At 45.9% G+C, this 24,616-nt stretch overlaps 1 protein-coding gene across 1 annotated transcript in view; it reads left to right on the forward strand.

Annotated features, from left to right (window-relative positions):
- The window catches only part of ZZEF1 (zinc finger ZZ-type and EF-hand domain containing 1), a 1,627,273-nt gene that overhangs the window by 365,009 nt on the left and 1,237,648 nt on the right, over positions 1 to 24,616 (forward strand). Inside the window, exons 15-18 of the mRNA XM_078679684.1 lie at positions 2,644 to 2,813; positions 3,683 to 3,816; positions 10,778 to 10,848; positions 13,883 to 13,997. Of these exons, the coding sequence (XP_078535810.1) occupies positions 2,644 to 2,813; positions 3,683 to 3,816; positions 10,778 to 10,848; positions 13,883 to 13,997 (490 nt within the window). The remainder of the gene's footprint in view (positions 1 to 2,643; positions 2,814 to 3,682; positions 3,817 to 10,777; positions 10,849 to 13,882; positions 13,998 to 24,616) is intronic.

Genomic DNA, 24,616 nt, shown 5'->3' on the forward strand with positions numbered 1-24,616 from the left:
TGATGCAGATGCGAGGAGAAAACCCGAAACTGCTGCGCTGGTCCATTTCGCTGCAGGGGATGGACTTCACTGTGGAGCATCGCCCCGGCCACGACCACGCCAATGCTGACGGCCTGTCCCGATTCTTCCGCCTCGGCGAGGAGAATCCCCAAGAAGATGGGTGACTCTCCCCTGCCTTCAGCTGGGGGGGACGCGTGTTGGACCCGGCCTCATGGCGTGGTCCTACTCCTTCCGCATGGCGAGCCCAGAACGACATCGGCCCTCCACCCAGCAGCGGGCAGCCCTTTTGCCCGACACTGCACGCCCCAACATTGCTGGTCCGGCCACCATCCCGGACCCCCACTACCGACCTGGCCCTATCGGGGGCCCCCCACGACATAAGCATGAGGCCGCGTCCGACTCCATCTTGGGCCCACCACGTCACGACCCCGTGACCTCTGCTCCGGCCCGGGCCCCAGCGAAGCCCAGACATCGAGGCACCAAGATCCACCCAGGTGGTCGAGTGGCCACTCGACAGATCCCGGAGAAGAGGGTGTTTCGATGGCCCTCCAGCCGTCCCCGGACGCCTGGTTTCGATCGCCCTCCGGCCTCCCTGGGCGCTGGCTCCACCCCCCTGCTGGGGGTCTGAACACCATCATCCCGGCCCTTCTGACCCCCAGGCGCGAGGGTCCGGACATCAAAGAACTCCAGTCCTATATCTGGGCCAGCCCTGGATTAGGAGGTCAGTTGTATCCTGGACTGGAGAGCCTGCTGGCGCCGCCGCGGCCTACCTTGCTGAAACCCTCTTGAGAGCCTGCTGGCGCTACCGCGGCCTACCTTGCTGAAACCCTCTTGAGAGCCTGCTGGCGCTGCCCCGGCCTACCTTGCTGAAACCCTCTTGAGAGCCTGCTGGCGCTGCCGCGGCCTACCTTGCTGAAACCCTCTTGAGAGCCTGCTGGCGCTGCCGCGGCCTACCTTGCTGAACCATCTGAGAGCCTGCTGGCGCTGCCGCGGCCTACCTTGCTGAACCATCTGAGAGCCTGCTGGCGCTGCCGCGGCCTACCTTGCTGAACCATCTGAGAGCCTGCTGGCGCTGCCGCGGCCTACCTTGCTGAACCATCTGAGAGCCTGTTGGCGCTGCCGCGGCTCGAACCCCTCGGAACCCCCCAGCTCGAGGATTGAGAGCTGTGCGTAGGGTATCCCTTCCTCCGCCCAGAGCTAGACTGTCCCGCTACCTACCCCCCTTTCCGAGACTTTACGGATCCTTCGATCCATCTGTATATACTGCCAAGAGCCAGCAACCTTTTCTCCTTATAAAAGCTTAAGAACTTGATCTCTTGTGTGGTGTCCGTTTGTAGTGTTGTGATTACTCGGCTGTACGATCCTCGGAGAGGGCCCTCATTCAGGAGGCCCCTCCGTAACGCTCGGCTACTTCTCGAAAGAGAGGCGGACCTAGGGGTGGTCAGTCAGACCTCTTCTGCCTCCCCCGGGGTCGCCTTTCTAACAAAACTTAACGGTTAGAAGATGGAGATTCTGATCTTTGGGACAGGTCGGACATCTGGTCCAGTAATTGGTGGCCCATCTCCCTGGGTCTCAGCCCCACTCCTGTCTCTCAGGGAAAAAATCTAGGAGTGATGCTTGATACTGACCTTTCTATGCTTCGCTAGGTATCTAGAACAGTTGCTTATTCGGGTGATTAGAAAGATCTCCCAGTTTGTCCGTTGACGCCCGGAAAAAGGTTGTGGTGGCCCTAATTTTACCCAGACTGGACTATTGTAATGCCCTTTATCTGGGTATAGTCGAGGGCCAGTTGCGCCGCTTATAGTTGGTACAAAACGCCGCGGCTAGGCTTTTACTGGATCTACCCAAGCGCTCCTCGGCCTCTTCCGCTCTCAGTGCACTGCATTGGCTGCCAGTGGACCGTAGAGTCTTGTTTAAGACCCTTTGCCTTACCCATAATGCTTTTTATGGACAGGGCCCGGTGGGTATAAAGAAGATCTTCCATAGGTACGTCCCCTCTAGGAATCTCAGGTCAGCCAATAATGTTAGTGGTTCCTAGATTTAAATGGACGAAATGGGGGGAAAGAGCCTTTCCTCTTCTGGCGGTTAGGACGTGGAACGCTCCCTCTCAGGCCAGCAAACCCACTCCTTTTTTCATAAGTCCTTAAAGACCTGGATGTTCTCCGTGAAGTAAATCTTAGTATGTATGCTGTTTGTGCCTGTTGGCCCGTCTGTCCGATAGCGCCTTGATGCCCTTGGGCTTAGTTTGCGCTTTATAAATTTTCTTTCATTCATTCACTCCACCGTTTGCTCCTTTTAAGAAAATAGGTGTCTTATTGTAATGTTTCCCTTACAAGGGGATATTAAAATGGTTCCACAGGGAGGATGCTCTTCAATAAACTGTTGATGTCATAGGATTAAACAAATCTATTCAACATTTCTAAGGAATTGACTCTTCCCGCCACTCCACTGAGAGAAAGGGACATGCACACACCTAACCCCCTGCTGCTTCCCAAAAACCCTAAACCCCTTTCACCTCCTGCAACCCCAGTGACCGTTCTATGTGATCTTAAGATGATTTTCTGTACTAGATATCGGTGCATAGCTGTGTTGTGGGTCTACATGTATGTTTACATCTTTCTACTGACTTCTGTTTTCTTTTAGCACAAGAGAAGAATGTACATATGCCCAGACGGTACTACTTAAGCTTCTCCAAAGTTGTTTCTCTTTACTGACCATAGGCAGTCCAGCTCTGAAACATTGGGAAGCTTCTCAGAGCAAGAAGCCTAGTCACATTGAATCTGCGGGACAGCTCTACAGACATCTGTGTGAAGGTATAAACTCTCAGTACAACTGAGGCGATACAAATTTGTTTTTAGCAGAGAGCCAAGTAAAGACCCCTTCTGCTGGATTTTCCTGTCTACAGCATTTTTGCAGTTGTATTTATATGTAAAGGTATGCATCCATTTAAATAATACATACTGTGCATCGCAGACTACTTTCTGAAATTCAGAAAATTCCTGAAAATGCATCAGTTCTGACATGCATTTTTACTTTCTTGCAGCAAACTGTCTTGATTTAATGGTCTTGTTTCTAGTATTATTATCAGCCATGAAGCAATTTTAAGTCTAATCCTGTTTCTCTGAAATTGCTCAGAGGCTAACCCATACTGCACCAGCGCCAAACAAATACAATAAATAAAATAAACACCTTGAGAAGAGCTCTTTCAATACTTATCAGAAATGGTCCTTCATTGCTTTGAAGCGACAGTTGCACTAAACAAGTAGTCCACTCTATCATTTGTATGTGCATACATAAATGTATATATAAATAAGTTTGTGAATTGTAATCAATGGCAAACAAAAATCTAAAATTAAAATTAGAATTTGAATAAAAATAAAATATACCAAATAATTTAACGTGTGAAATTAGAAATAAACTACACGACAACATAATATGTCTTATCATAGTTCATATATTTAAATAATTCTCATCACTTTAAAATAAGCTGTGCATGTTTGGATAAGAGAGCTATACAGTGTTTTAACAATTCTTTTTGCAACTGTTTTTGGTGATAGGATAGTTTGACCGGGCTTTCTATTGAGTTTACAAACCTTTAATGTAAGCGAATGCTATATTACCATTATTTATATGGTTTAGCGTTAGTGGCTATTGTTAATACTCTTTCCTTTCATTTGAGCAGTAGTCGATGGTGTGGACACAGTGCCTTCACCTCCGGACACCCTTAAGCAAGAAATAATAAATACATTACAGAATGGAGCAGCACTCTTTTTCTCAGATCGGGATATCCGACGTGACCAACTCTTCACCTTGATGGTAAATACTTAACAGAGCAGAACAAATAATACTTTTTTCTGACCAGGTATACATCTGCTTCTCCTTATGCAGGAGCTTGTTCGACAATTGCTGAACCTTATTTTTTGTGATTTGAAATGTACCAAAAGTTACTTTTCTAGGAAAAACTTCTAACAGCAAATTCCTCACCTTGTGATTTTGCCCATGTGCCAGACTGGACCTGAAACTATCAATAGCAATTCCCTTGCACATAGGTAGGTGGCGCTGTGCGGCTTCTCATCGAGCTGTCCCACCCCATACGTGTTGCTGTGCCACCTCCACACCCTGACGTCAGTTTCTGTCTTTCTCAGTCTTCTGATGTGGATCCTGAGCTTCTGAAATTCTGTCATCACTGACAGAATTTTCGTGCCATTTTGTTTCCAGTGTTCGTGATGTCTCCTAAAACAGGCTTTATGCAATGTAGGGGCTGCAACTGTCAGATGTCGGTGACACTCATAATGTCTATTCCTTGTGCCTTGGCTACTGGCAGCACCAAAAAGGCCACCCGTGACTGCAAAGCCAAGCCTGCTGTCACAGAACTTAGAAGGAAGTCGAAGAAGACCCTGTCTTGTTGGAAGTTGAGGGTATGGACTCATTTCAGAGGTACATCTTGCAACCAATCATTGTCAAAGTCATACAGTTCAGGTAAGTTTAAGAAAAATGAAAAACTCTGAAGATCTCTTGCATGCTGCACCTACCACCATTTGGAGTTGTGCACTGATTTGAGCACCACCAGGCCATGGAGTCGGACTCCTCATTCAGAACCGATTACAATGCTTATTCTAATGCACTCTGACTACCCCAGACCATCTGTGGCTCCTTAAGAGTTCAGAGAGCTAAAGCACATCTTAAACATCATCTTTTGGTGCGCCACCAGAATCCGCTAGAGAGCCATAGAGCCCTAAGGATCTGAGGTGGTTTCTAGACTGGTCACTGCCAGCAGACCTGCCCCCAAAGGTGACTGCACCACTCAACCTCACTCTGAGGCTGGCATCTCGTTCGAGGCCGGCTCTATCAAATACAATTACAGCCCCACCTTTGGTGCCACAGTCCCGGGTCTTGACCCCAGCTCCGACATCACGAGTGCCGGACATGCAGCCGATTAGTTTTATCGGACTCTGATGGTTCGAATCCTACCCCCACAAGGTCACAGTCTTATCACCTATACCTCTACTCAGACTTATAAACCCCACATAAACAGGCTGCTAATCATGATGCTGATGATGGCATCCCCTTTTCCTGGGCATGCAGGATAGCAGTGGGATGGACTCCTCACCAGACATTAGTTTTTCCTCCACAAAACCCATCTATGGCGATAGAGCAGTCTGCCTACTTTGCAACAGACGTAAGGAGAGCAACATTGGTGTTGGACCTCATCCAGCCTACAGCAAAGGCGATGGCAGATGTATTGACATAGGTGCTTAACCCTGGGCTAACAAATAAAGGACCTCTTCTGCCCTTAATCAAGCTTTTACAGATGACCTGATGGGCACCTGGGCAAAGCCAGGATATTGTCCGCCAGTTAATAGGCAAGTAGCAAGGCAGCACTGGCCCGCTCCCAGAGATCCAGATTATCTTCTCCAACATCCTATTCTGGAGCGCTTGGTGGTGGAGGCATCTACAAGTTGCATCAGGCTAAATGCCTTCTCAACAGCACCACCTGACAGGGAATCAGAGCGAATGGAGACATATACCAAACAGATGTCATCTTCTGCCAGCTTTGCACTTAGGCCCATCAATACATTTTGCCTCCTGGGCAGATAGTCCATCCAACTTTAGAGTGCCTCATCAGGGATGACAGAGATGCAGCAAAATAATTTGTTCAGGCCTGGACTCAACCAACTGTCTGAGAAGGACAGCTGGAGCCAGCGTAGTGCTTCCGCTTCATGGCTGGATTCTCTCCTCTGGCTGCTCTAACGATGTTCAATAATCTTTGATGGACAGGCCCTTTGATGGTTCTAGGGTGTTTAGAGTGTAGACAGACTCAGCTTTAGAAAGTTTCAAAGACAACAAACGTACTTTCTAGGCCTAATCCCTTTGTTTCGGCAGACACCACAACAAGTTTGCCCCTCTCAAGCTTTCAGAACTGGGTACCAGAAGAGGGAATGTCAACACAGGCCCCAGCAACTGCAGAACTCCCAGTCCATCGGGGATAGAAGTCTCAGATCAGGCCGACAGTGTCCAGGCCCCAATGGGGCAATGCTATACACAATCGCCCCGATGGTAGAAAGTTTAATCTTACACCTCCCCAGGTGGAGGAGAATCACATCCAGTCAATCGGTGCTCCAAAACATGGAACGGAGCTTCATAAAGTGCAAATCTCAATTATTTAAAAGAAATCGGTGCATGCATCATAGTCATGCAGGAGCAGTCCGCGGAATTCCAACAGTGCCTAAAATATCGTAAAGACAGAAAATAATAATGCCCCACGCTGTCACAGTACCCCCAGCGGGAATCAGGAACTGCCACCACCTGATCTGACCGCAGCGAGCCCTGAACAGTCTGCCGCTTTATTGCGTGCTCCCACGACCAGCTGGACCGCTAACTTCGGTCCAACTGCGCTTCAGGACACACCAAAGATGGCGCCCCGCCCTCCACACAATCGGCACAAACAGCCGCGGTGGACCGGGGCAGGGGAGACCAGAGAGAGAGGTAAGAAATAAGATGGCAAACTGTATTTTAAAAACTGAGCTTCATAAAGTGCAAATCGCAATTATTTAAAAGAAATCGGCGTCTGCATTTTAGTCATGCAGGAGCAGTCAGCGGAATTCCAACAGTGCCTAAAATATGGTAAAGACAAAAAATAATAATGCCCCACGCTGTCACAGTACCCCCAGCGGGAATCAGGAACTGCCACCACCTGATCTGACCGCAGCGAGCCCTGAACAGTCTGCCTCTTTATGGCATGCTCCCACGACCAGCTGGACCGCTAACTTTGGTCCAACCGCGCTTCGGGACACACCAAAGATGGGCCCTGCCCTCCACACAATCGACACAAATATCCGCAGTGGACCGGGGCAGGGGAGACCACAGAGAGAGGTAAGAAATATGATGGCAAATTGTATTTTAAAAACGGAGCTTCATAAAGTGCAAATCGCAATTATTTAAAAGAAATTGGCGCCTGCATCATAGTCATGCAGGAGCAGTCAGCAGAATTCCAACAGTGCCTAAAATATCATAAAGACAGAAAATATTAATGCCCCACGCTGTCACAGTACCCCCAGCGGGAATCAGGAACTGCCACCACCTGATCTGACCAGTCACACAGTCTATTAACCGATCTAGTGTTGATAAGCAGCCGAACTCATCGCTCTCTGCAGTCGTGTAACACCCAAAATCTGTCAAAAGGACGGCCGTTCATAGACCCGGGTTCCACAGACCGTATTAACAGCGGATGCGTCTCTTACTGGCTGTGGAGCCACCAGCAAAAGTTGCTCCATATCAATCATTTAGAACTCATGGTAATCTTTCTAGCTCTCAAAGCTTTTCAAGATCACCTGTCCTTTAAAGCTATGTTAGTCAAAACAGACAACATGACAGCTATGTATTAAATACAAAAAAAGGGGTGGTCACACTCTTGCCTAACTGTCTCGCTTACCCAAGACATCTGGAACTGGGCTATTCACCATATCATTTATCTCCTAGCGAGGCAACAATCAGATTGTGGACCTCCTCAGCTGGCAGAGGTATCAAAAATACAAGTGGGAGCTTCACCGTCAAGTTATCCACCCATACTTCCAAGCCTGGGGAGTCCCTCACATGGACCTGTTCGCAACACCCGAAAACGCAAAATGCCAAATCTTTGCCTCCAGGTATCCACACCAGTTAGCCAAAGGCAATGCTCTATGGATGAACTGGTCAGGGATATCCGCCTCTCCCACTCATTCCATCAGTGGTTCGGAAACTCAGGCAAACATCCCTCACGCTAATCCTGGTAGCTCCGACATGGGCACGTCAAACCTGGTTCACAACCCTGTTGGAACTCTCGCTGGTAGCACATAAAACATTACATTTAACTTCCAGTCTCCTCACAAAGAGCCATGGAGAAATCAAAAACCCACATCCCAAACAATTGAACCTCGCGATCTGGCTCCTGAAGTCATAGAGTTTGGTTACCTGAAACTTGCACCACAATGTATGAACATTATCAAGGAAGCTAGAAAGCCTAACACAAGAGCTTGCTGTGCAACCAAATGGGAGCAATTTGTTATATATTGCAGTAACAATAACATCTACCCTCTCGATGCTTCCATACAAAACATTATCTGCTACCTGTTACACTTACAGCAGTCGTCAGTGGCCTATACATCCACAATAGAAGAACCCTTTTTCCAGCTACACAAATACAAAGTAGTTCTTTGCACTAATCCCACATTCCTACCTAAAGTAGTATCTGTATTTCACATTAATCAGTCGGTTGAATTAACTGTTTTCTTCCCTCAACCTGACGCTGTTGCAGAAAGAGCTCTACACACCTTAGATGTTAGAAGAGCACTGTTGTATTATATTGAATGGACCAAATCTTTTCGTAAGACCAAACAACTTTTTTTTTTTTCCACACCACCTCACCAGGGCAATCCTATATCCAAATCAGGTCTTGCTATGTGGATCGTTAAATGTATCCAGATTTGCTATGCAAAAGCCAAAAGGACTCTAACTGTACCTCCTAGAGCACATTCCATTCGTAAACTTGGGCCGACTATGGCTTTTTTAGGCAACATCCCTATTACTGACATTTGCAAAGCTTCAACATGGTCCACACCACACACATTCACCAAACACTATTGTGTAGATGTGTTTGCCAGACAACAAGCTAATGTGGGCAAAGCAGTACTTAAAATGATGTTTCAGACAAATTCATCAGTTACAGAATAGCCACCACTTAGGGGAGACTGCTGTATAGTCTATGCGTAAGCATGTGATCTACAGCTCACATGCCTCGAACGGAAAATGCTCATTAACCAGTATGCATCTGTTCTTGGGATGTAGAGCTGTAGAATCTCATGCGCCCACCCACCTCCCAGGGTGCCTGTAGCTGCTGTAGTTCTCTTGATACTGTACATACTTACACATGGCCATCTCTATTCTTTTCTACTACTCCATTCTCTCACCCTCTGCGGCAAAACAGTCTGAAGATGATGACCATGCGCACTGTCACCAAAAAGAGGAGTCACCCACCTCGTGACTAGGAAGCCTTCTTCTAAGAAAAACAAAGTGGAAACATCCGGACCCAACACTAGATGGCGATCTATGCATATGCATGAGATTCTACAGCTCTGCAGGCTAAGAACAGATGCATACTGGGTAAGTAGCCTTTTCCTTCCTGTACATACTGGTACTCCAGACAAAAGCAGTATTCCTGCCAAAAATAGGCACGCCCTTTCTCTTGGGGCAATCCATTACCACACCAGTTTTCTATGCCCCTCACCCTTCCAACGAGGCAGAACAGCTCAACTGTCTGGGCCCTGAGGGCCATTTGCTTCTATATACATCTGAGCAGGGATCACCAATGGGACAATCAACCTTTTGTCACTTTCACTGTAGCCAGATAGGGCAAAGCTGTGCAGGAGAGAACCTGTAGGGATTCCTAGTCTAAGATATCCACAGATCCACCACTGGGAGAGATACTGCTTTGGTATCTATTTACAACATGAAGAATCTGCAGTTAAAATCTATATCCAAAGGACAAGTTACTTACCTTCAGTAACACCTTTTCTGGTACAGACTTTAACCACACATACCTCACCGACCCACACTCCTCCCTGTTGTGTGAAATGGACTCCTACGGACCATTAATAAGATGCCAGCTTACAGATCTGCACATAAGTTACTGATTTCGATTGGCTCCGCGTCCAACTGTGTGGACAGAGATCAGAAAGAAACGGACATCAGCGTATGTAGGTCAAGCAGATATAGTGACATGAATCAGATGCAGAGCCACATGGTGTAACCTACTTCCACATAAGGGAATAGCTATAGAAAGTTTCCAGATCCATTCAGGCGCCTCAAGAAATTTCCTAGGTTATGAATCTGCTGTTAGATAGAGACTTTCCCAAACAAGCCGTTACTTAAGGCAAGTAGCTTGTTCTTCATTTCTGCCCAAGTTAATTCAAAACATTCTGTTAATGGTGCTTGCTGACTTGAAAGAAATCAAATTATTTGTAAATCGAATGATCAGTTTTACTCAACATGTAAAGATAACTTGCTATCCGCTGTCTGTTTGAGGAGTATAAAGGTTTGTTACTACAACAGCATCTGTTGCGTTTGCAAAGAATTTCGATTTTGCTGCAGTAATAGTTGGTGTGCAAACCTTGGCCGTACAACCGGTCTGTAAGCCAGAAACATTAATGGAGTTAAGAAGAATAAAAGATAAAGAAAAAATGCCTCCATGGCTTGTCCATATGTCTACTACATACAATTCTTCAGCACTAGTAATATTGAGGTAAGGGTGCCTAATTGGACTAAGAACAGAACACCAGATGCCTGCAGGGACCACTTGACTTGCTGTTAGACCTTTGTTGGCAAGGCAACATGTGCCTGAACCCATGAATAATGCATAGAGTGAAACAAAATCTGAGTTACTGTAGAAGTAATGACCAATAGAGGTTGCAGTTCCTCTTATTTGAGGAAAAAAAAGGATTTGGCGGTTTTCTTCGAATCTTTATAACTGCTTTGCAGGCTGTAGAATACCTTCTACAGCAGCCAAAGGCTGATTCATGTTTGTGGGCCTGAATTGTATCTACTTCTGTAATAACCTTTGCAGTGGGCCTGAGAATTTCAAGATAAAATACTCAACTAGTTGGAAGCGGAGGTGTATGTAGCAAAACTTGGTATATTTCCATAAACATTTCAAAATACACATTTTGATTTGATGACCACTATATTAGCATTTGAATAACTTCCAAATATGTTCTTTCAATTCTAACTTTATTTTTAATTGTAGAAAAACATCACTGAGCAAGAACAGCCACTGTCTGTACACCTCACCTACCAATCTCTGTGCACTTATTTCAGGTATGCTTAGAACCGTTTACCTGAAAATTTGATGTTTTATTATTGATGAGAATATGAATGTAAACATTTCATATATTTTAATGTGTCCTAGTTGTTTCATGTCGCACAATTTGTCATGAAATGTTCATACAAATATGTGTGATGTTTTCATTTGAGGGGAGGGGGGATAATGTGTGTCCTGAATGTGTTTCTTCTAAAGAGAGAGAGCCTATTTACTGTTGAAGATGAGGTAGAAATGGGAATGAAAATACATTGCAAGTGGATTTGGGGAAAACAGAGTATGTATGACTGCAGTGTTTGCATTAACCTTACAAAAACGTAATCTTCAGTGACGAAGAATAGCAGAAGAACCTGGCATGAGGGGAGGAGGATGGAAGAGCGGGCACCAAAGAGTTAAATTAGCCTTAGCTGAAGAATGTATGGCAACAGCTTCACTAACTCTAAAACAAGTAACCGATTTCACTGTAGAATGAGTAGGTGTATGAATAGTGAACTTCGGTTGCACAGGTCAGAGCGAATTACATCTGTGCTGTGAACGAAAGTGATTGAAGACATGGCTGGATTTATATACTGGGATCAAAAGTGTTGGTAACATATTTTTGGCTGTTTTAAGTGAAAGAGTCGGGATTCATTTTTACGCAGTGAATGATTGTGGTAAGGAAAAAGCAGGGGGATCGAAGTGGCATTTATCTTAGAGTGATTGACTGGAATAAAATGCAAGGTGTTTGAATAAAGCAGTCTTTCAGCGTGTGTTATTGGTGTGATAGGAAGGCATGTGGTGGTTGTAGGGTTAAATGCTGCTCAGATGTTGACTTATTGAATAAAATGTTTGAAAATAACCCATCCTAATTCTAATAGTCTTTTTGTGTTTGGGGATAAGGAGCCGCCTAGGAAAGTTAGGTAGTTGTAAGGAAGGTCTATAATAGGAATGTTTTATGTATTCATTTTTAAGAGGCCAGGTGGTTGGTTATGTTGCAAATTACTGGATACAAGCAATTCCATCAGTGCTGCCTGTGGATGGAGAACTTGAATATTTTCTAATTTATAGCCTGGTTCGAAGATACTTAATAATTGTTTGGTTCTTCAAATAAATTTAATTTTTGCAAATTTTTTGCAAACTAAAACCTCAATTAAACATTATTACAAGTACAACACTCATGTAGTTGTCTTGTAAGATAAGAAAATAATATCATAAATTGGTTTAAATTCACAATTACAGTTTCCTAAATTGGAGTAATTCTTGGACATTCTAGCCATGACTAAAAAAGAATTGTGGCTTAAACTGTGGTGGGTGGTTTAGTGTGGAGGAACCATTGTGGTCACAGTTTCCATACACTTTCCCTTTCTTAATCACAGGTATATTTTTTATGGCAGGAAAGGACATGCGTGATAATGAGATGAAAGAGTCTTAAGGCCAGATGTATCAAGCGTTTTACCGAATTGGCCTGTTTGTGAACGGTAAAAAACCTTTTGGGATGTATCATCTCAAAAGGCATTCGCAAAATAGGGAATCGCTATTGTTGCGACTACCTATTTTGGGAATGCAGTTAGGGAATCACAATTTGCGATTCCTTAAAGGCAATGCTAGAAGCAAAACAATATTACGACCTGGCTTCAAGGAATCGCAAATTACCACCAACTTCAAGTTGGTGGTAATTTGCAAATTCCTAGAAAAATTCACTTTTTTGCATTTTCCTAGGTGCCATGTGGCGTAAATACATGCCCTTAGGGCATGTATTTGCGCCACATGTGCACATATGTATATTTCTGGGGTGTGAGAGGGCCCCCTTTCAGCCTTGAAATTGCATGCGCAATTGCGAGTACCTATTGAGTACTCGCAAATTGCTCATGCAATTCTCATTCATTCCAATGGGCCTCTAGGACCACAGAAATGAATGGGAAGCATTCCTTATTTGCGACTCAGAATTTTCTAGGAATTTGATTGGCAAAACCTACATGCAATGCATTTGGCGAGTCCATAGTAGCGAATCAGTAAAATTCGCTATTAAGGACTCTCAAAATACAATGTTGATACATCTGGCCCTTAATGTATACAATACCAATCTGCATATGCCCAAAGAGGTTACATTTCATTGATATGGTTTTGAATTACATTTGTCAAGACTCCTATTGCAAATTATGTCTCTTCAGTTTCTGTTCCTACAACTGTGTGTGAAGATAGTCTGCATGATTTTATAAAAAGGTATCGGATAGTAGTACTTTGTATCTCCAGCTACTGGATTGGTAAACATCCTCCGTGTTTGGAACAGGTTAAGGACTGTGGAAAGAGTTTTGAGTTGGTTGGTTAGGAGCCAGCATTTTGAAGTCCTAATTGGATTTTGTGTCCCATTTCATCCTCCCTCCACATGAATCCACCTGCCATTTCCCTCTGTCCCTGTTGGTGCTGACTGATCTAAACGGAATGAAGCATGAGTGCATGTGAATGTGGGAAGCTCCTGCAGTTCACCTGTCTGGCATTTAAAACGTAACATTTGCTTCGACCTTTTTTTCTGGTGTGTTTCACACGTAAACTGTCTTGCAGAGATGAATCCAAGGCAGGTAAATGAGTCACTGCGTATAGTAACTTGCACTCACTCTTGGAGCGTACCTGCTGAGTAGTGCAATTTTCCATAGTTACCTACAGCAAACCTAGGAGAGTAGAGTTTAAAAATTCTTCTGTTCTGTGTTCAACTGAAAATTTTAACGTCTGGGTATTAATTGATGTATGATGGACAGGTGTGCATGCTATCCGTGTAGACTCAAGGGTTCTCTAGATTAAAGATTTCCACAACGGGATCAGGAGGCCTGATTAATTTCAGATTTCCAGGATACCCACTGGCCATGAAAACGGGGTTCCTTTTTGATTCATTATATTTGCATTTCCTGAAAAACTGCCTTGGATTCAGCCTTCCTGGAACTTTGGCAGATACTTTCTATTGAGTGTACAGAATTTGTCACATGGTGGTACTATGTTTCTTTCAAAGTGGTGTTCTCTTACAGTTTATATCATTGTAAGTCATTATGTATTTTCCAGTGATCAGGATCCCGGTGGACTTTTACTCTTGCCTGATAAGTGTACTTCTGGAGATTTCAGCATTAGCAAAGTTCTATCTGTTATGGAAACATTGCTATTGGTGGCAACCAAAGAGGTAACATCTTTTCACTTTTCCTAATCTAGTCCTTTTCTTCATAATATCCTCTGCACACAATGATCGTGTAAATGCTTGATTAGTACTGCTGCATGTAGCAGATAGAGACTGTCTAAGGGGAAGAGGGAGCAAAAAATGATTCCAGAATGCTCACCAAAACTTAGTACCATTTTGAGGATCACATACATAACTTTTAAAAAAAATGTAAACCACATAAGTAAGTCGGAACGCTTTCTTCCTTCTACATACAATTTACAATCTCTGTAACATGTTGATGTCAGTGACCATTCGTATATTTTTTCTTGTTTCTGTGATAAATTTTAAAATCTTGTTGAATAAGCTCATTGAATTTCCTCGTACCTCATACCTTCTCTATCCTTGTTTTGAAGAGTTTTACAGGCTTCTCTAAGAAGTCTAGTCTGCAGGATGTCTTTAACAAGTGCAATTTCCCTGCTCCCTGTGATACCCCTGCGTCACATAAACAGTTTTTCACTTCTAACTTTATGCTATCATAGGCTTTTTCCTAATGTTCTTTGGAATCTGAGGGGAATGACTATCAAGGGAACCTGGGATGAAATGTGTTTTTGTGGTTAAGTGCTAACTGTGGAAGAAGACCCAAACCCTATCACTAACCAGTATTGAGTTTCCATATAAGCAAATCTATGTGCATGGGGCAGATCTGTCCGCATTCTAGGCTCTGGAGGAAAATAGAAAATATTTAAGTGCTAAGTGCAGATTTATTCATGTGCTACCTGTCCTCATGTTGAAACGCATGCATTTTACATTTGAATATATATGGATATCTAGCTTGCCTACAATTACGATTTCTTAAGTTTTTGTTCTAAATTCCAAAGTAAATATATGCTGGTGTAAGTCTAACTTCACTCTCATTTTCATCTCAGTCTTAGCTTGGCTATGAGGCTGACCAACCCCAAACATTTCCACATGTGTAACTAACACCTCTTCTCTGAGCAAATATTCCTGCAGTACATCCTGTGTTCGGCACAGTATGGGCTCACGATCTTTCTGGTGTCCTTTCAGTATTGCTATTTGGTGTCTGCAACGTTTCAGCCCTGTTGATTGTAAACTATGCTGCCATCTTTGGAAACACTCTAATAGTGGAGCACATCATTTGCCTCCTGAGAACAGCTTAAATCTAAGTTGAATAATTTGATAAGCAGCATTTGTGAGTATCTTCATCTTCCCTTTCCTTCACCAGAACACTTGTGGTCATCCGATTTGGAACTCTCTCTCAAATCACTGCCTCTGGTTTCAGCATTGTATCTGTAGCCATGGACTCCGTATTCTTGCAGAGGACCTATCTTCTGTAAAAGAGACCCTTTCTGTCAGTAGATTCCAGATAACCATATGTCTTTAAAAAGATGGCTGGAGAATTACAATTATGGTTAAAAATTATAAATAACAACCATATTGATATGAAAAATTGGAAATTTCTTTTTTCTTTTCACAATACACAAAGGTCAAGGTCACAAGCACTTTTGGGATGGTTTGCAAAGGTCTTGAAGGGTTAAATGTATTTGCTTATCTATGACTGAAGATATTGAGAAAAGTATGACGTTGGAAACATCATATTTCTTTTGCAATTTTGAAAGCCGAATCAGCAGTAAACTCATTGAGTTCTTCTTAAAAAGACACAAAAATCAGATCAGATGGCAAAATAAGCTCATGGAAACCAAACTCTAAAGTGTTTTTGTCTTACAGCAATGTGATCTGAGTCTTGACTTAAGATTAGTTAGGTTGCATATCATCCAGAAAGTCTTTTGGAAGGAAATGATGTTCTACCAAAAATCGTTTTGCTCTGCAGGCTTAGCAATTTGCCGTCTTTTTGAAAACCACCAGCTAGATATGTGGTGAAAAGAACAGCCTCTAGTGAAACTGCTCTGGTAGATTAAACTAGGCTCAAATATTGAAAGCTATATAATCCTCCAGAATACAGAACAGTCTTAACTAAAGATTAGTATGAGCTACAGTTAGCACAAAATGTGACATCAGATCATATATTTAAAAGGATATGGATTTTTCTATACCCTTTTCTATCTTCTTGTTATTGTTCAGTGCTTAGTTCCTTTAAAGGTAGGTTCTCTCTGTGCAAATTAGATTACGTCATTAGATTGCCCCAAAGATATGGCTATCTTGGAATGGTAGACAACTACAATAGGCTGTCAGTGCCGCTTCACCTTCTGCTTGTAACTTAAACTATCAAGGTAAATGGTGGCTACAAGGGACTTCATTCGATATTTTTCAGATATATGATATACTTTGGTTCGTTAAAGAATTGAGACCTGTGTATCCATAGGATTACTTAGATTATTACTCAAAAGTATTTCTTTTAAGGAGCATTTGAATGAAAAAGAAAAAAGAGACACACAGCAGTAGAGGTTATATTGAAAATCAATTATATTGGTATAAATCACAAAATCAATTAATGGGGACAAGTGGAACAAAAATAATAAAAAGTCATGGAAAGCAATGTGTTAGCATCTTATCAACAGTCCATCACATTAACATCAGCTCCATAAAATGATAAGGAAAACAGAATCATAAATGAAACTTGATATCCTTCTTTGTACAAAATGGGTGTGGAGTTGATGCTTTATGTCGACGTTTCGGTCTTGTAAGCTGACGTCTGTAAGACCATCATCAGGACTATATTTTCATCGGATAAAAACCCCTTGGATATGTACGGAGTTTGAAGCCACTCTTTGAAGATGGGCACTTTGTGAAGCAGATCTTTCAGAAGGCTCTGGGTGGGTTCCTCTATTCAAACGAAGTTTTTGAGATGGCAATTTGAAGAAGTATGTTATTGTATGCCAACAGGGCGGATGAAATCCTTGAAAATTAGTTAGCAGATAAAGCGCTCCGGTATCACTCGGGTTAGCCGTCTCTGGATATCTCACAGATATCCTCAGACGGCTAACCCGAGTGATACCGGAGCGCTTTATCTGCTAACTAATTTTCAAGGATTTCATCCGCCCTGTTGGCATACAATAACATACTTCTTCAAATTGCCATCTCAAAAACTTTGTTTGAATAGAGGAACCCACCCAGAGCCTTCTGAAAGATCTGCTTCACAAAGTGCCCATCTTCAAAGAGTGGCTTCAAACTCCGTACATATCCAAGGGGTTTTTATCCGATGAAAATATAGTCCTGATGATGGTCTTACAGACGTCAGCTTACAAGACCGAAACGTTGACATAAAGCATCAACTCCACACCCATTTTGTACAAAGAAGGATATCAAGTTTAATTTATGATTCTGTTTTCCTTATCATTTTATGGAGCTGATGTTAATGTGATGGACTGTTGATAAGATGCTAACACATTGCTTTCCATGACTTTTTATTAGTTTTGTTCCACTTGTCCCCATTAATTGATTTTGTGATTTATACCAATATAATTGATTTTCAATATAACCTCTACTGCTGTGTCTCTTTTTTCTTTTTCATTCAAATGCTCCTTAAAAGAAATACTTTTGAGTAATAATCTAAGTAATCCTATGGATACACAGGTCTCAATTCTTTAACGAACCAAAGTATATCATATATCTGAAAAATATCGAATGAAGTCCCTTGTAGCCACCATTTACCTTGATAATTGACTGCCCGAGCCTACAAGGGTTGATTGGGTTTCCCCACGTTTTTTGATATTGTAACTTAAACTGGCAGGATTGCTCCAATGTTTCAGTCCCCAGAAAATGTGTTTTACCTACTAGCAACCACAGACTTACTAGGAAACCGCTCTTTATGATAAGTTTGCATCCTGCAATTGGGATCATATACAATAGTTCTGCTCTTCATCCTGCTTTTGACCTGTGTGAATTCAAACATTAGGGGTGAAAACCTCAACACTCCTGCTTTTGGACAGACTATAAGCTGGATACCTTGTTTAGCTTGCATCTAGAACCTCTAAGAATCCGGCTGAAGCAGACATTAGTTACACTTTGTCACACTTTAAAAAATATAGCATCGCCAAATGTACACACATGTAAATGTCCTAGAACTTTCTAAGACTTAACCCTGAGAAAGTTTGACGCATGTAACTGTTGATATAAGGATGCTGATCATAAGCCGTGTTAATGTGTTTTTATTATTTGGTCACCCATTTTTTTCACTTAACCGGTCACTGCTCTGACCCTCATCGTAATTCTGTATACATTGTATGTCATCATTCATTTATATTTAGCAATACATAGGCTTTTATGCAACAACATTGTCCTATGTTAACAATTTAGGCTACCAAGGTTCATCCTTTTCTCTATGATTGAGTGATATATTGTTTACTGTGAGACTTTTTGTTGTTGGTTGAGGAGGGTAGGAGCCCTTGTCAAGAAACAGCTGCAATCCCCATCAGTGTGAACCACTAAAGTCACTAAATTAACCTGCGCTTAACCCTCTGGTAACTCGGTACAAAAGCAGTCAGGCTTAACTTAGAGGCAATGTGTAAAGTATTTATGCAACACAAATACAATAATACCGTGCAAACAAAACAGCCAAAAAATCCCACTCCAATTTAGACAAGCACTGGCATAGCCAATAGGTTTCGCCTTTGGGACTTATAAGTGTTTAGGCAGACCCATTGGCTTTGCCTCTGTGTTTAAGGAATGTTGGGGGTGCAGGCGCTGATCGAGGTCTTTAGCAACATGGCAATTGCACATGCCAGACTGCTAATTATGGGAGACTTTAACCTATGGCTAAATGGAACCTTGGATACAGGATATAATAATCTCCTCCAATCATGTGAAAGCTTATACCTACAACAATGGGTCACCGAGCCAACACATAAGGGAGGACATATCTTAGATTTAATTTTTTCTTAAAAACAGACAATAGGAAACCTGGACATTCTGCCTGTGGGTTGGTCTGACCATCAGCTGATTAAATTCCGGTTATATAATCCAAGAGTAAGCAACCCGGTTGCTAGTGAGGTGGGGAATTTTGATAGCAAAGACTGGAAGTTTCTTTTAAAAAAGGCAAGAATTTCCCCTGTGTTCTCCCTTAACAAATGTTTTGAAGCGGATATGCAGGTGGAAGAAAATTATGTGTCCCTATGTGCTCAGATAACTGTCAGGCTGGACCAGATTGCCCCGTTAAAAAAACAGAAAAAAGTGGGCAGATCCTCGGCCCCATGGTTCAAGGAGAAATTAAAAAAATTGAAACTAGGATGTAAGCAGGCAGAGAGGAAGTGGAGAAAGGCCTATAAAGATAAGGATACAACTGTGTGTAAGACAGCAATTATCAATTATAAAAAAGAAATAATTATTGCGAAGGCTGAGTACTTCTCTAAAACTATTCTGAAAGCACCTATTAGTACAAGAAGCATTTTTAAAATAATGAATGATAGGATTAGCCCAGATTGCTCCAAGAATACGATTCATCCCATTCAGGAACTATGTGATAGCCTAGTGACCTTTTTCAAGGATAAAATTAGAATTATCATTGATGTCCTTGAAAGGGACAATTTGCTTGGGGGAACAGAAGATCAGTGACAGTAATATTAGAGGTCTACCAGATACAATAAAGTCCGAGAAAGATAGGGTGAAAAATACGAGTCTCTTAATCAACTTTGAGATACCATCAGTGGAGGAACAGAATGCCCTTGGGTGTCTCCTCAGGATCACCTTTAGACCCCTTACCACATAAAATATGGAAGGAACTGGGAACAGAACTGTTCCCAATACTTCGTCAGTTCTGTAATCAATCTCTATCTAGTGGATCAGTACCGGCTGGTTGGAAACAAGCACTGGTGACACCTCTCCCGAAAAAGGCAACGCTTGATCCGACTAGCCCAAAAAACTATAGACCTATTTCCCTGCTACCTTACCCAGTAAAGCATTTGGAAACCAATAACATTCTAGAGGATGTGCAGTTTGACTTTCGTCCCAGACACGGAACAGGGACCGCCTTGGTGACTGTGATGGACGATCTCCGAATGCGCGCAGATAGAGGTCAATCAGCAATATTAACCTGTCTTCCGAATTTGACAGTCAACCATGAGATCCTTCTGGCCAGACTTGAAGAGGTAGGGTAGTGGGCACAACTCTGAAGTGGTTTCAGTCTTACCTATCAAATAGGAGACAGGCAGCGGCCCTCTCCCCTATCAGTCTGAATTCACAAACATCCTGCATGGGGGGGATCTGCGATTAGTCCAATATTGTTTAACATCTATATGAGCCCATTGATTGCTTTTATAAGGGCTCATAATGTCAATATTGTTAACTTCGCAGATGATACCCAACTTATTTTATTTTTAGAGGGGGACCATTCTACATCTTTGAAAGACTTTCATGCTTGTATGCAGGATACGACACACTGGCTGAGAAAGAACTCGCTACAATTCAATGCAGATAAGACTGAGATTCTTCACTTTGCAGCAGGGAGGTCTCCTTCGCCACTTCCCATTAATTTTTGGCCATTACCCACAGCCATTCCACCGGCTCCTTCAGAGAAGGTGCGTAATTTGAGAATTATGTTTGATAACAGATTGACCCTTAAATCACAAGTAAATAAAACAGTGGGGAGTTGCTTCTCGATTACTAGAGCCCTTCGTAAGGTTCTTCCGATTCTGCCAGTTCAAGCTCAAGCACTGGTAGTACGAAGTACCATTTTAATCTGAAAGAGACACGTTAGTATTAGATTCCTTACCTTAAAATATCCCCAGGCGTCAGACTGGATTCGGAAATTTTTGCGTAGCAGTACCCTTGCGCGTCGGTAGGCGTCGTCTGCGGCTCCGCGTCCGTCGTTGGCGCCGTGATGACGTCGTCGGAGTACTTAGACGCCGCCTCCGCGTGCTGACGTCAGTTCTTCTTTTTTCCGCGCCAGCAAGCGCAGATCTGGAAAAAGCAGTAACCCTAGTCATTTTTTGACTAACTTTTTGATCACTTTTGATTGTTCTCGAAGTCTTTCGACTTCGACGGTGCCGTAGGGATGCCCGGCTTTGAGCACTGCGATGATTGCGACCGCCTGATGTCGGTCACGGATCCTCACCGCGTGTGTTTATCTTGTCTCGGCGTCGACCACGACGACAAGGCCTGCTCCGACTGCCGGGCCCTCTCTTCGAAAGCCAGACGGGAGCGGTCCCGCAGGCGGCTCGAACTCCGGCAGTCGGTCCCGCGCCGCGAGAGGTCCCGATCCCAACGGAGGTCGAGGGACAGGTCGCGGGCTCGGAGTCACCACAGTTCCGAGAGTAGGCCGCACTCCTCGGGGTCGAAGTCGTCGTCAGGTAAGCGGCACGAGAAGTCCAAGCGGCCTCATCGCTCTTGGGACTCCCCCCGACGCTCGCACGATGCGGCCAGGGGTTCGGGTGGCACCACCCACGCGGCTCCGACGGAGTCGCAGGCGCCGCGTCCAGCCCCATACCCTACGGTCCCTGGGCTCAACGTGACGCCGGAGGAGGTCGAGTGCTTCCTCATGGCCATGAAGAAACTCTCTCCTCCGACGGGCTCCGCGGCGCCTACGGGCCCAGCGGACCCGTCTGGGACCCCTAGCGGGTCGGGGGGGGATCTGCCCCGATGCCGTCGGGTGCTTCGGGCCCGGCGCTGCCGACGCCTTCGGGCCCGGCGCTGCCGACGCCTTCGGGCCCGGCGCCGCAGGTTCCCGTTATCCCGCCGCCGCCGGCGCCTTCGGGCCTGGCGCCGCAGGACGCCGCTGGACCTCCTTCGGGATCTGGTTCGTCGCCGGTGGACCTTACGACCTCCCCGGTGTCGGACCCTCAGGTATCGCCCCGGCGCCGTCCTCGGGCGGCGCCGTCCCCGGTTCCACCTTCGTTCCTGTTCCGGCGCCGGGACGGCCCCATTGGGCGCCGCTCCAGGCGTCGTTTGGAGAGTTTCACTTCTATGAACAGGCCCCATTAGTTGAGAACCCTGAGTTTCAGGAGATGGGTGATGAATGGGATTGGGAGGGGTCTGAGGACCGTCTGACCAGAGAGTGTCAGTCTCACGAGGACTGGACAGGAGACCTTGGGGAGGCCAGTGGCCTGGACACCTCTCCAGACACTGGTTTTGTCTCCCCTCCTACCGTGGCTTCGGAGGAGGGGGCAACATATAGTGTGGTGCTGATGAGGGCTGCCAAGGCCTTGGGCCTTGAGCTCCCCGTCGTGGCCGTGAGGACTAACCTCCTCACTGAGGTCCTTAAACCGCAGTCAAGCTCGACCGAGCCTCTGCTGCCCTTTAATGAGGCCTTGACCGACGTTCTTCTGGGCACTTGGTCCAAGCCCACTACGGGTTCGCCCGTAGATAGGAACGTGGCCGGACGCCACTGCCCAGCCCCGGGCGACCCATGTTTCCTGTCCTCCCACCCTACCCCCGAGAGCCTGGTCATCCAGGCTTCCAATTCCCAGACCGCATTCCCGTCGGCCCCGCCGGACAGGGAATCCAAGAGGTATGACCAGTATGGGAAGAAGATCTTCTCATCCCTTAGTCTGGGCCTGCGGTCTTCCAACACCGCCTGCCTCTTGGGACGTTACACCCACTCTGTGTGGGATAAGGTCGCGGAGGTGCTGCCAGAGTGTCCGTTGGAGGTACGGGCCAAACTCGGCCAAGCCCTTGTGGAGGGCCGGGATGCAGCCAAGTATTCCATCAGGTGTGGGCTGGATACCACTGACTCGCTAGGTAGAGCGATGGCAACGACGGTGGCGGTCAGACGCCACGCCTGGCTGAGCGGGCAGTCGGGGGCAGCGGCGAGGTCAGTCCACACCTTCCCCCGCAGCATCCGCCTCAAAACCCTCCTAGTCCGTGCTTTCAGGCCCATGTGACGCCAGTGGGGGGCAGGGTTCGCCATCACCACCTCCACTGGCGCACTGTCACATCGGACAGGTGGGTGCTGCAAATCGTCCGAAGGGGCTACTCCCTCCCCTTCGAGGCGACTCCTCCAGCCATGCCACCGCAGAACCACTGTGTATCGGGGGATCATTTGCGACTTCTGCAGGAGGAAGTTACGGCCCTCTTGGCCAAGGGGGCCATCGAGCACGTTCCTGGGCCAGAAGTAGGGTGTGGTTGTTACTCCCACTACTTTCTGGTATCCAAGAAGGGCAAAGGGGGCCTACGCCCTATCTTGGACCTAAGGAACGTCAACGGCTTCCTCCGGAAGGAGAAGTTCAAGATGCTGACACTAGCTCAGGTCCTGGCTGCCCTGGACCCTGGAGACTGGATGGTAGCGTTGGACTTGCAGGACGCTTACTTTCATATCCCCGTCCTGCCTGCCCACCGGCGCTACCTGCGGTTCATGGTTGGCCACGAGCACTTTCAATTTACCGTGCTCCCCTTCGGCCTTACCTGCGCCCCACGGATGTTCACAAAGGTGATGGCGGTGGTCGCAGCTCATCTGCGCAGGTTAGGGGTTTCAGTCTTCCCCTACCTCGACGACTGGTTGTTGAAGGCGGGCTCGCCCCAGACAGTCGTCAGCCACCTCCAGACGACGGCAGACCTCCTGCACCAGCTGGGGTTCTCCATCAATGTGCCGAAGTCACACCTGTGCCCCTCTCAGAAGCTCCTCTTCATCGGAGCGGTTCTGGACTCGGCGCGGTTTCGGGTTTATCCGCCCGAACAGTGGGTCTGGGATATACAGGCTTTGATTCCCATCTTTCAGCCGTTATCCCGGGTTTCGGTCAGGTTGAGGCTGCGGCTTCTGGGGCTGATGGCCTCCTGCATCCTACTGGTGCATCACGTCAGGTGGCGGATGCGGGCTCTGCAGTAGGACCTGAAGTTTCAGTGGGCCCAGCATCAGGGCAACCTATCCGACCACGTCCTGATCTCGGAGGGCACTGCGAGACAGCTTACGGACCGCGATTGGGTCAGCGGCAGATCCCTCTCCCTTCCCCAACCGGAGCACGTAGTTGTGACGGACGTCTTCCTCCAGGGCTGGGGAGGCCACATGGGAGAGGCGGAGATCAGAGGCCTCTGGTCTCCGGCGGAGACCCGGCTCCACATCAACCTGTTGGAGCTCCGGGCGATTCGTCTGGCACTGAAGGCATTCCTCCCCTCTGTCCGGGGGAGTGTAGTGCAGGTATTCACGGACAACACCACCGCCATGTGGTACTGCAACAAACAAGGCGGGGTGGGGTCGTAGATCCTTTGTCAAGAGGCTCTTCGCCTTTGGCAATGGCTGGAACGCCAGGGCGTGACCCTGGTGGCTCAACACCTGGCAGGTTCTCTGAACGCCAGGGCGGACGAGCTCAGTCGTCGGTGCATGATGGATCACGAATGGCGTCTGAACTCGGACGTGGCGCAAGGCCTCTTTCAGCGATGGGGAGAGCCTTGGTTAGATCTATTCGCCACTGAAGAGAACGCGCAATGTCATCAGTTCTGCGCGTTGGAATTTCCAAGGCGGCACTCGCTCGGAGACGCTTTTCGTCGCGAGTGGAGTTGCGGTCTGTTGTACGCCTTTCCGCCTATACCACTTCTGCCCAGAGTGCTGAAGAAGATCAAGCGCAACCGGGGCCAAGTCATCCTTGTGGCTCCGGACTGGGCGAGAAGGTACTGGTATCCAGAGCTACGCAGTATGTCAGTCGATCCCCCGGTTCGTCTGCCTCTTCAGGAGGACCTTCTGTCGCAGCAGCAGGGGACGGTCCTCCACCCGAACCTGTCCAGTCTCCACCTCCATGCTT

Source organism: Lissotriton helveticus, chromosome 3_1 (assembly GCF_964261635.1).
Source record: "Lissotriton helveticus chromosome 3_1, aLisHel1.1, whole genome shotgun sequence".
In the NCBI taxonomy this organism is placed as follows: Eukaryota; Metazoa; Chordata; class Amphibia; order Caudata; family Salamandridae; genus Lissotriton; species Lissotriton helveticus.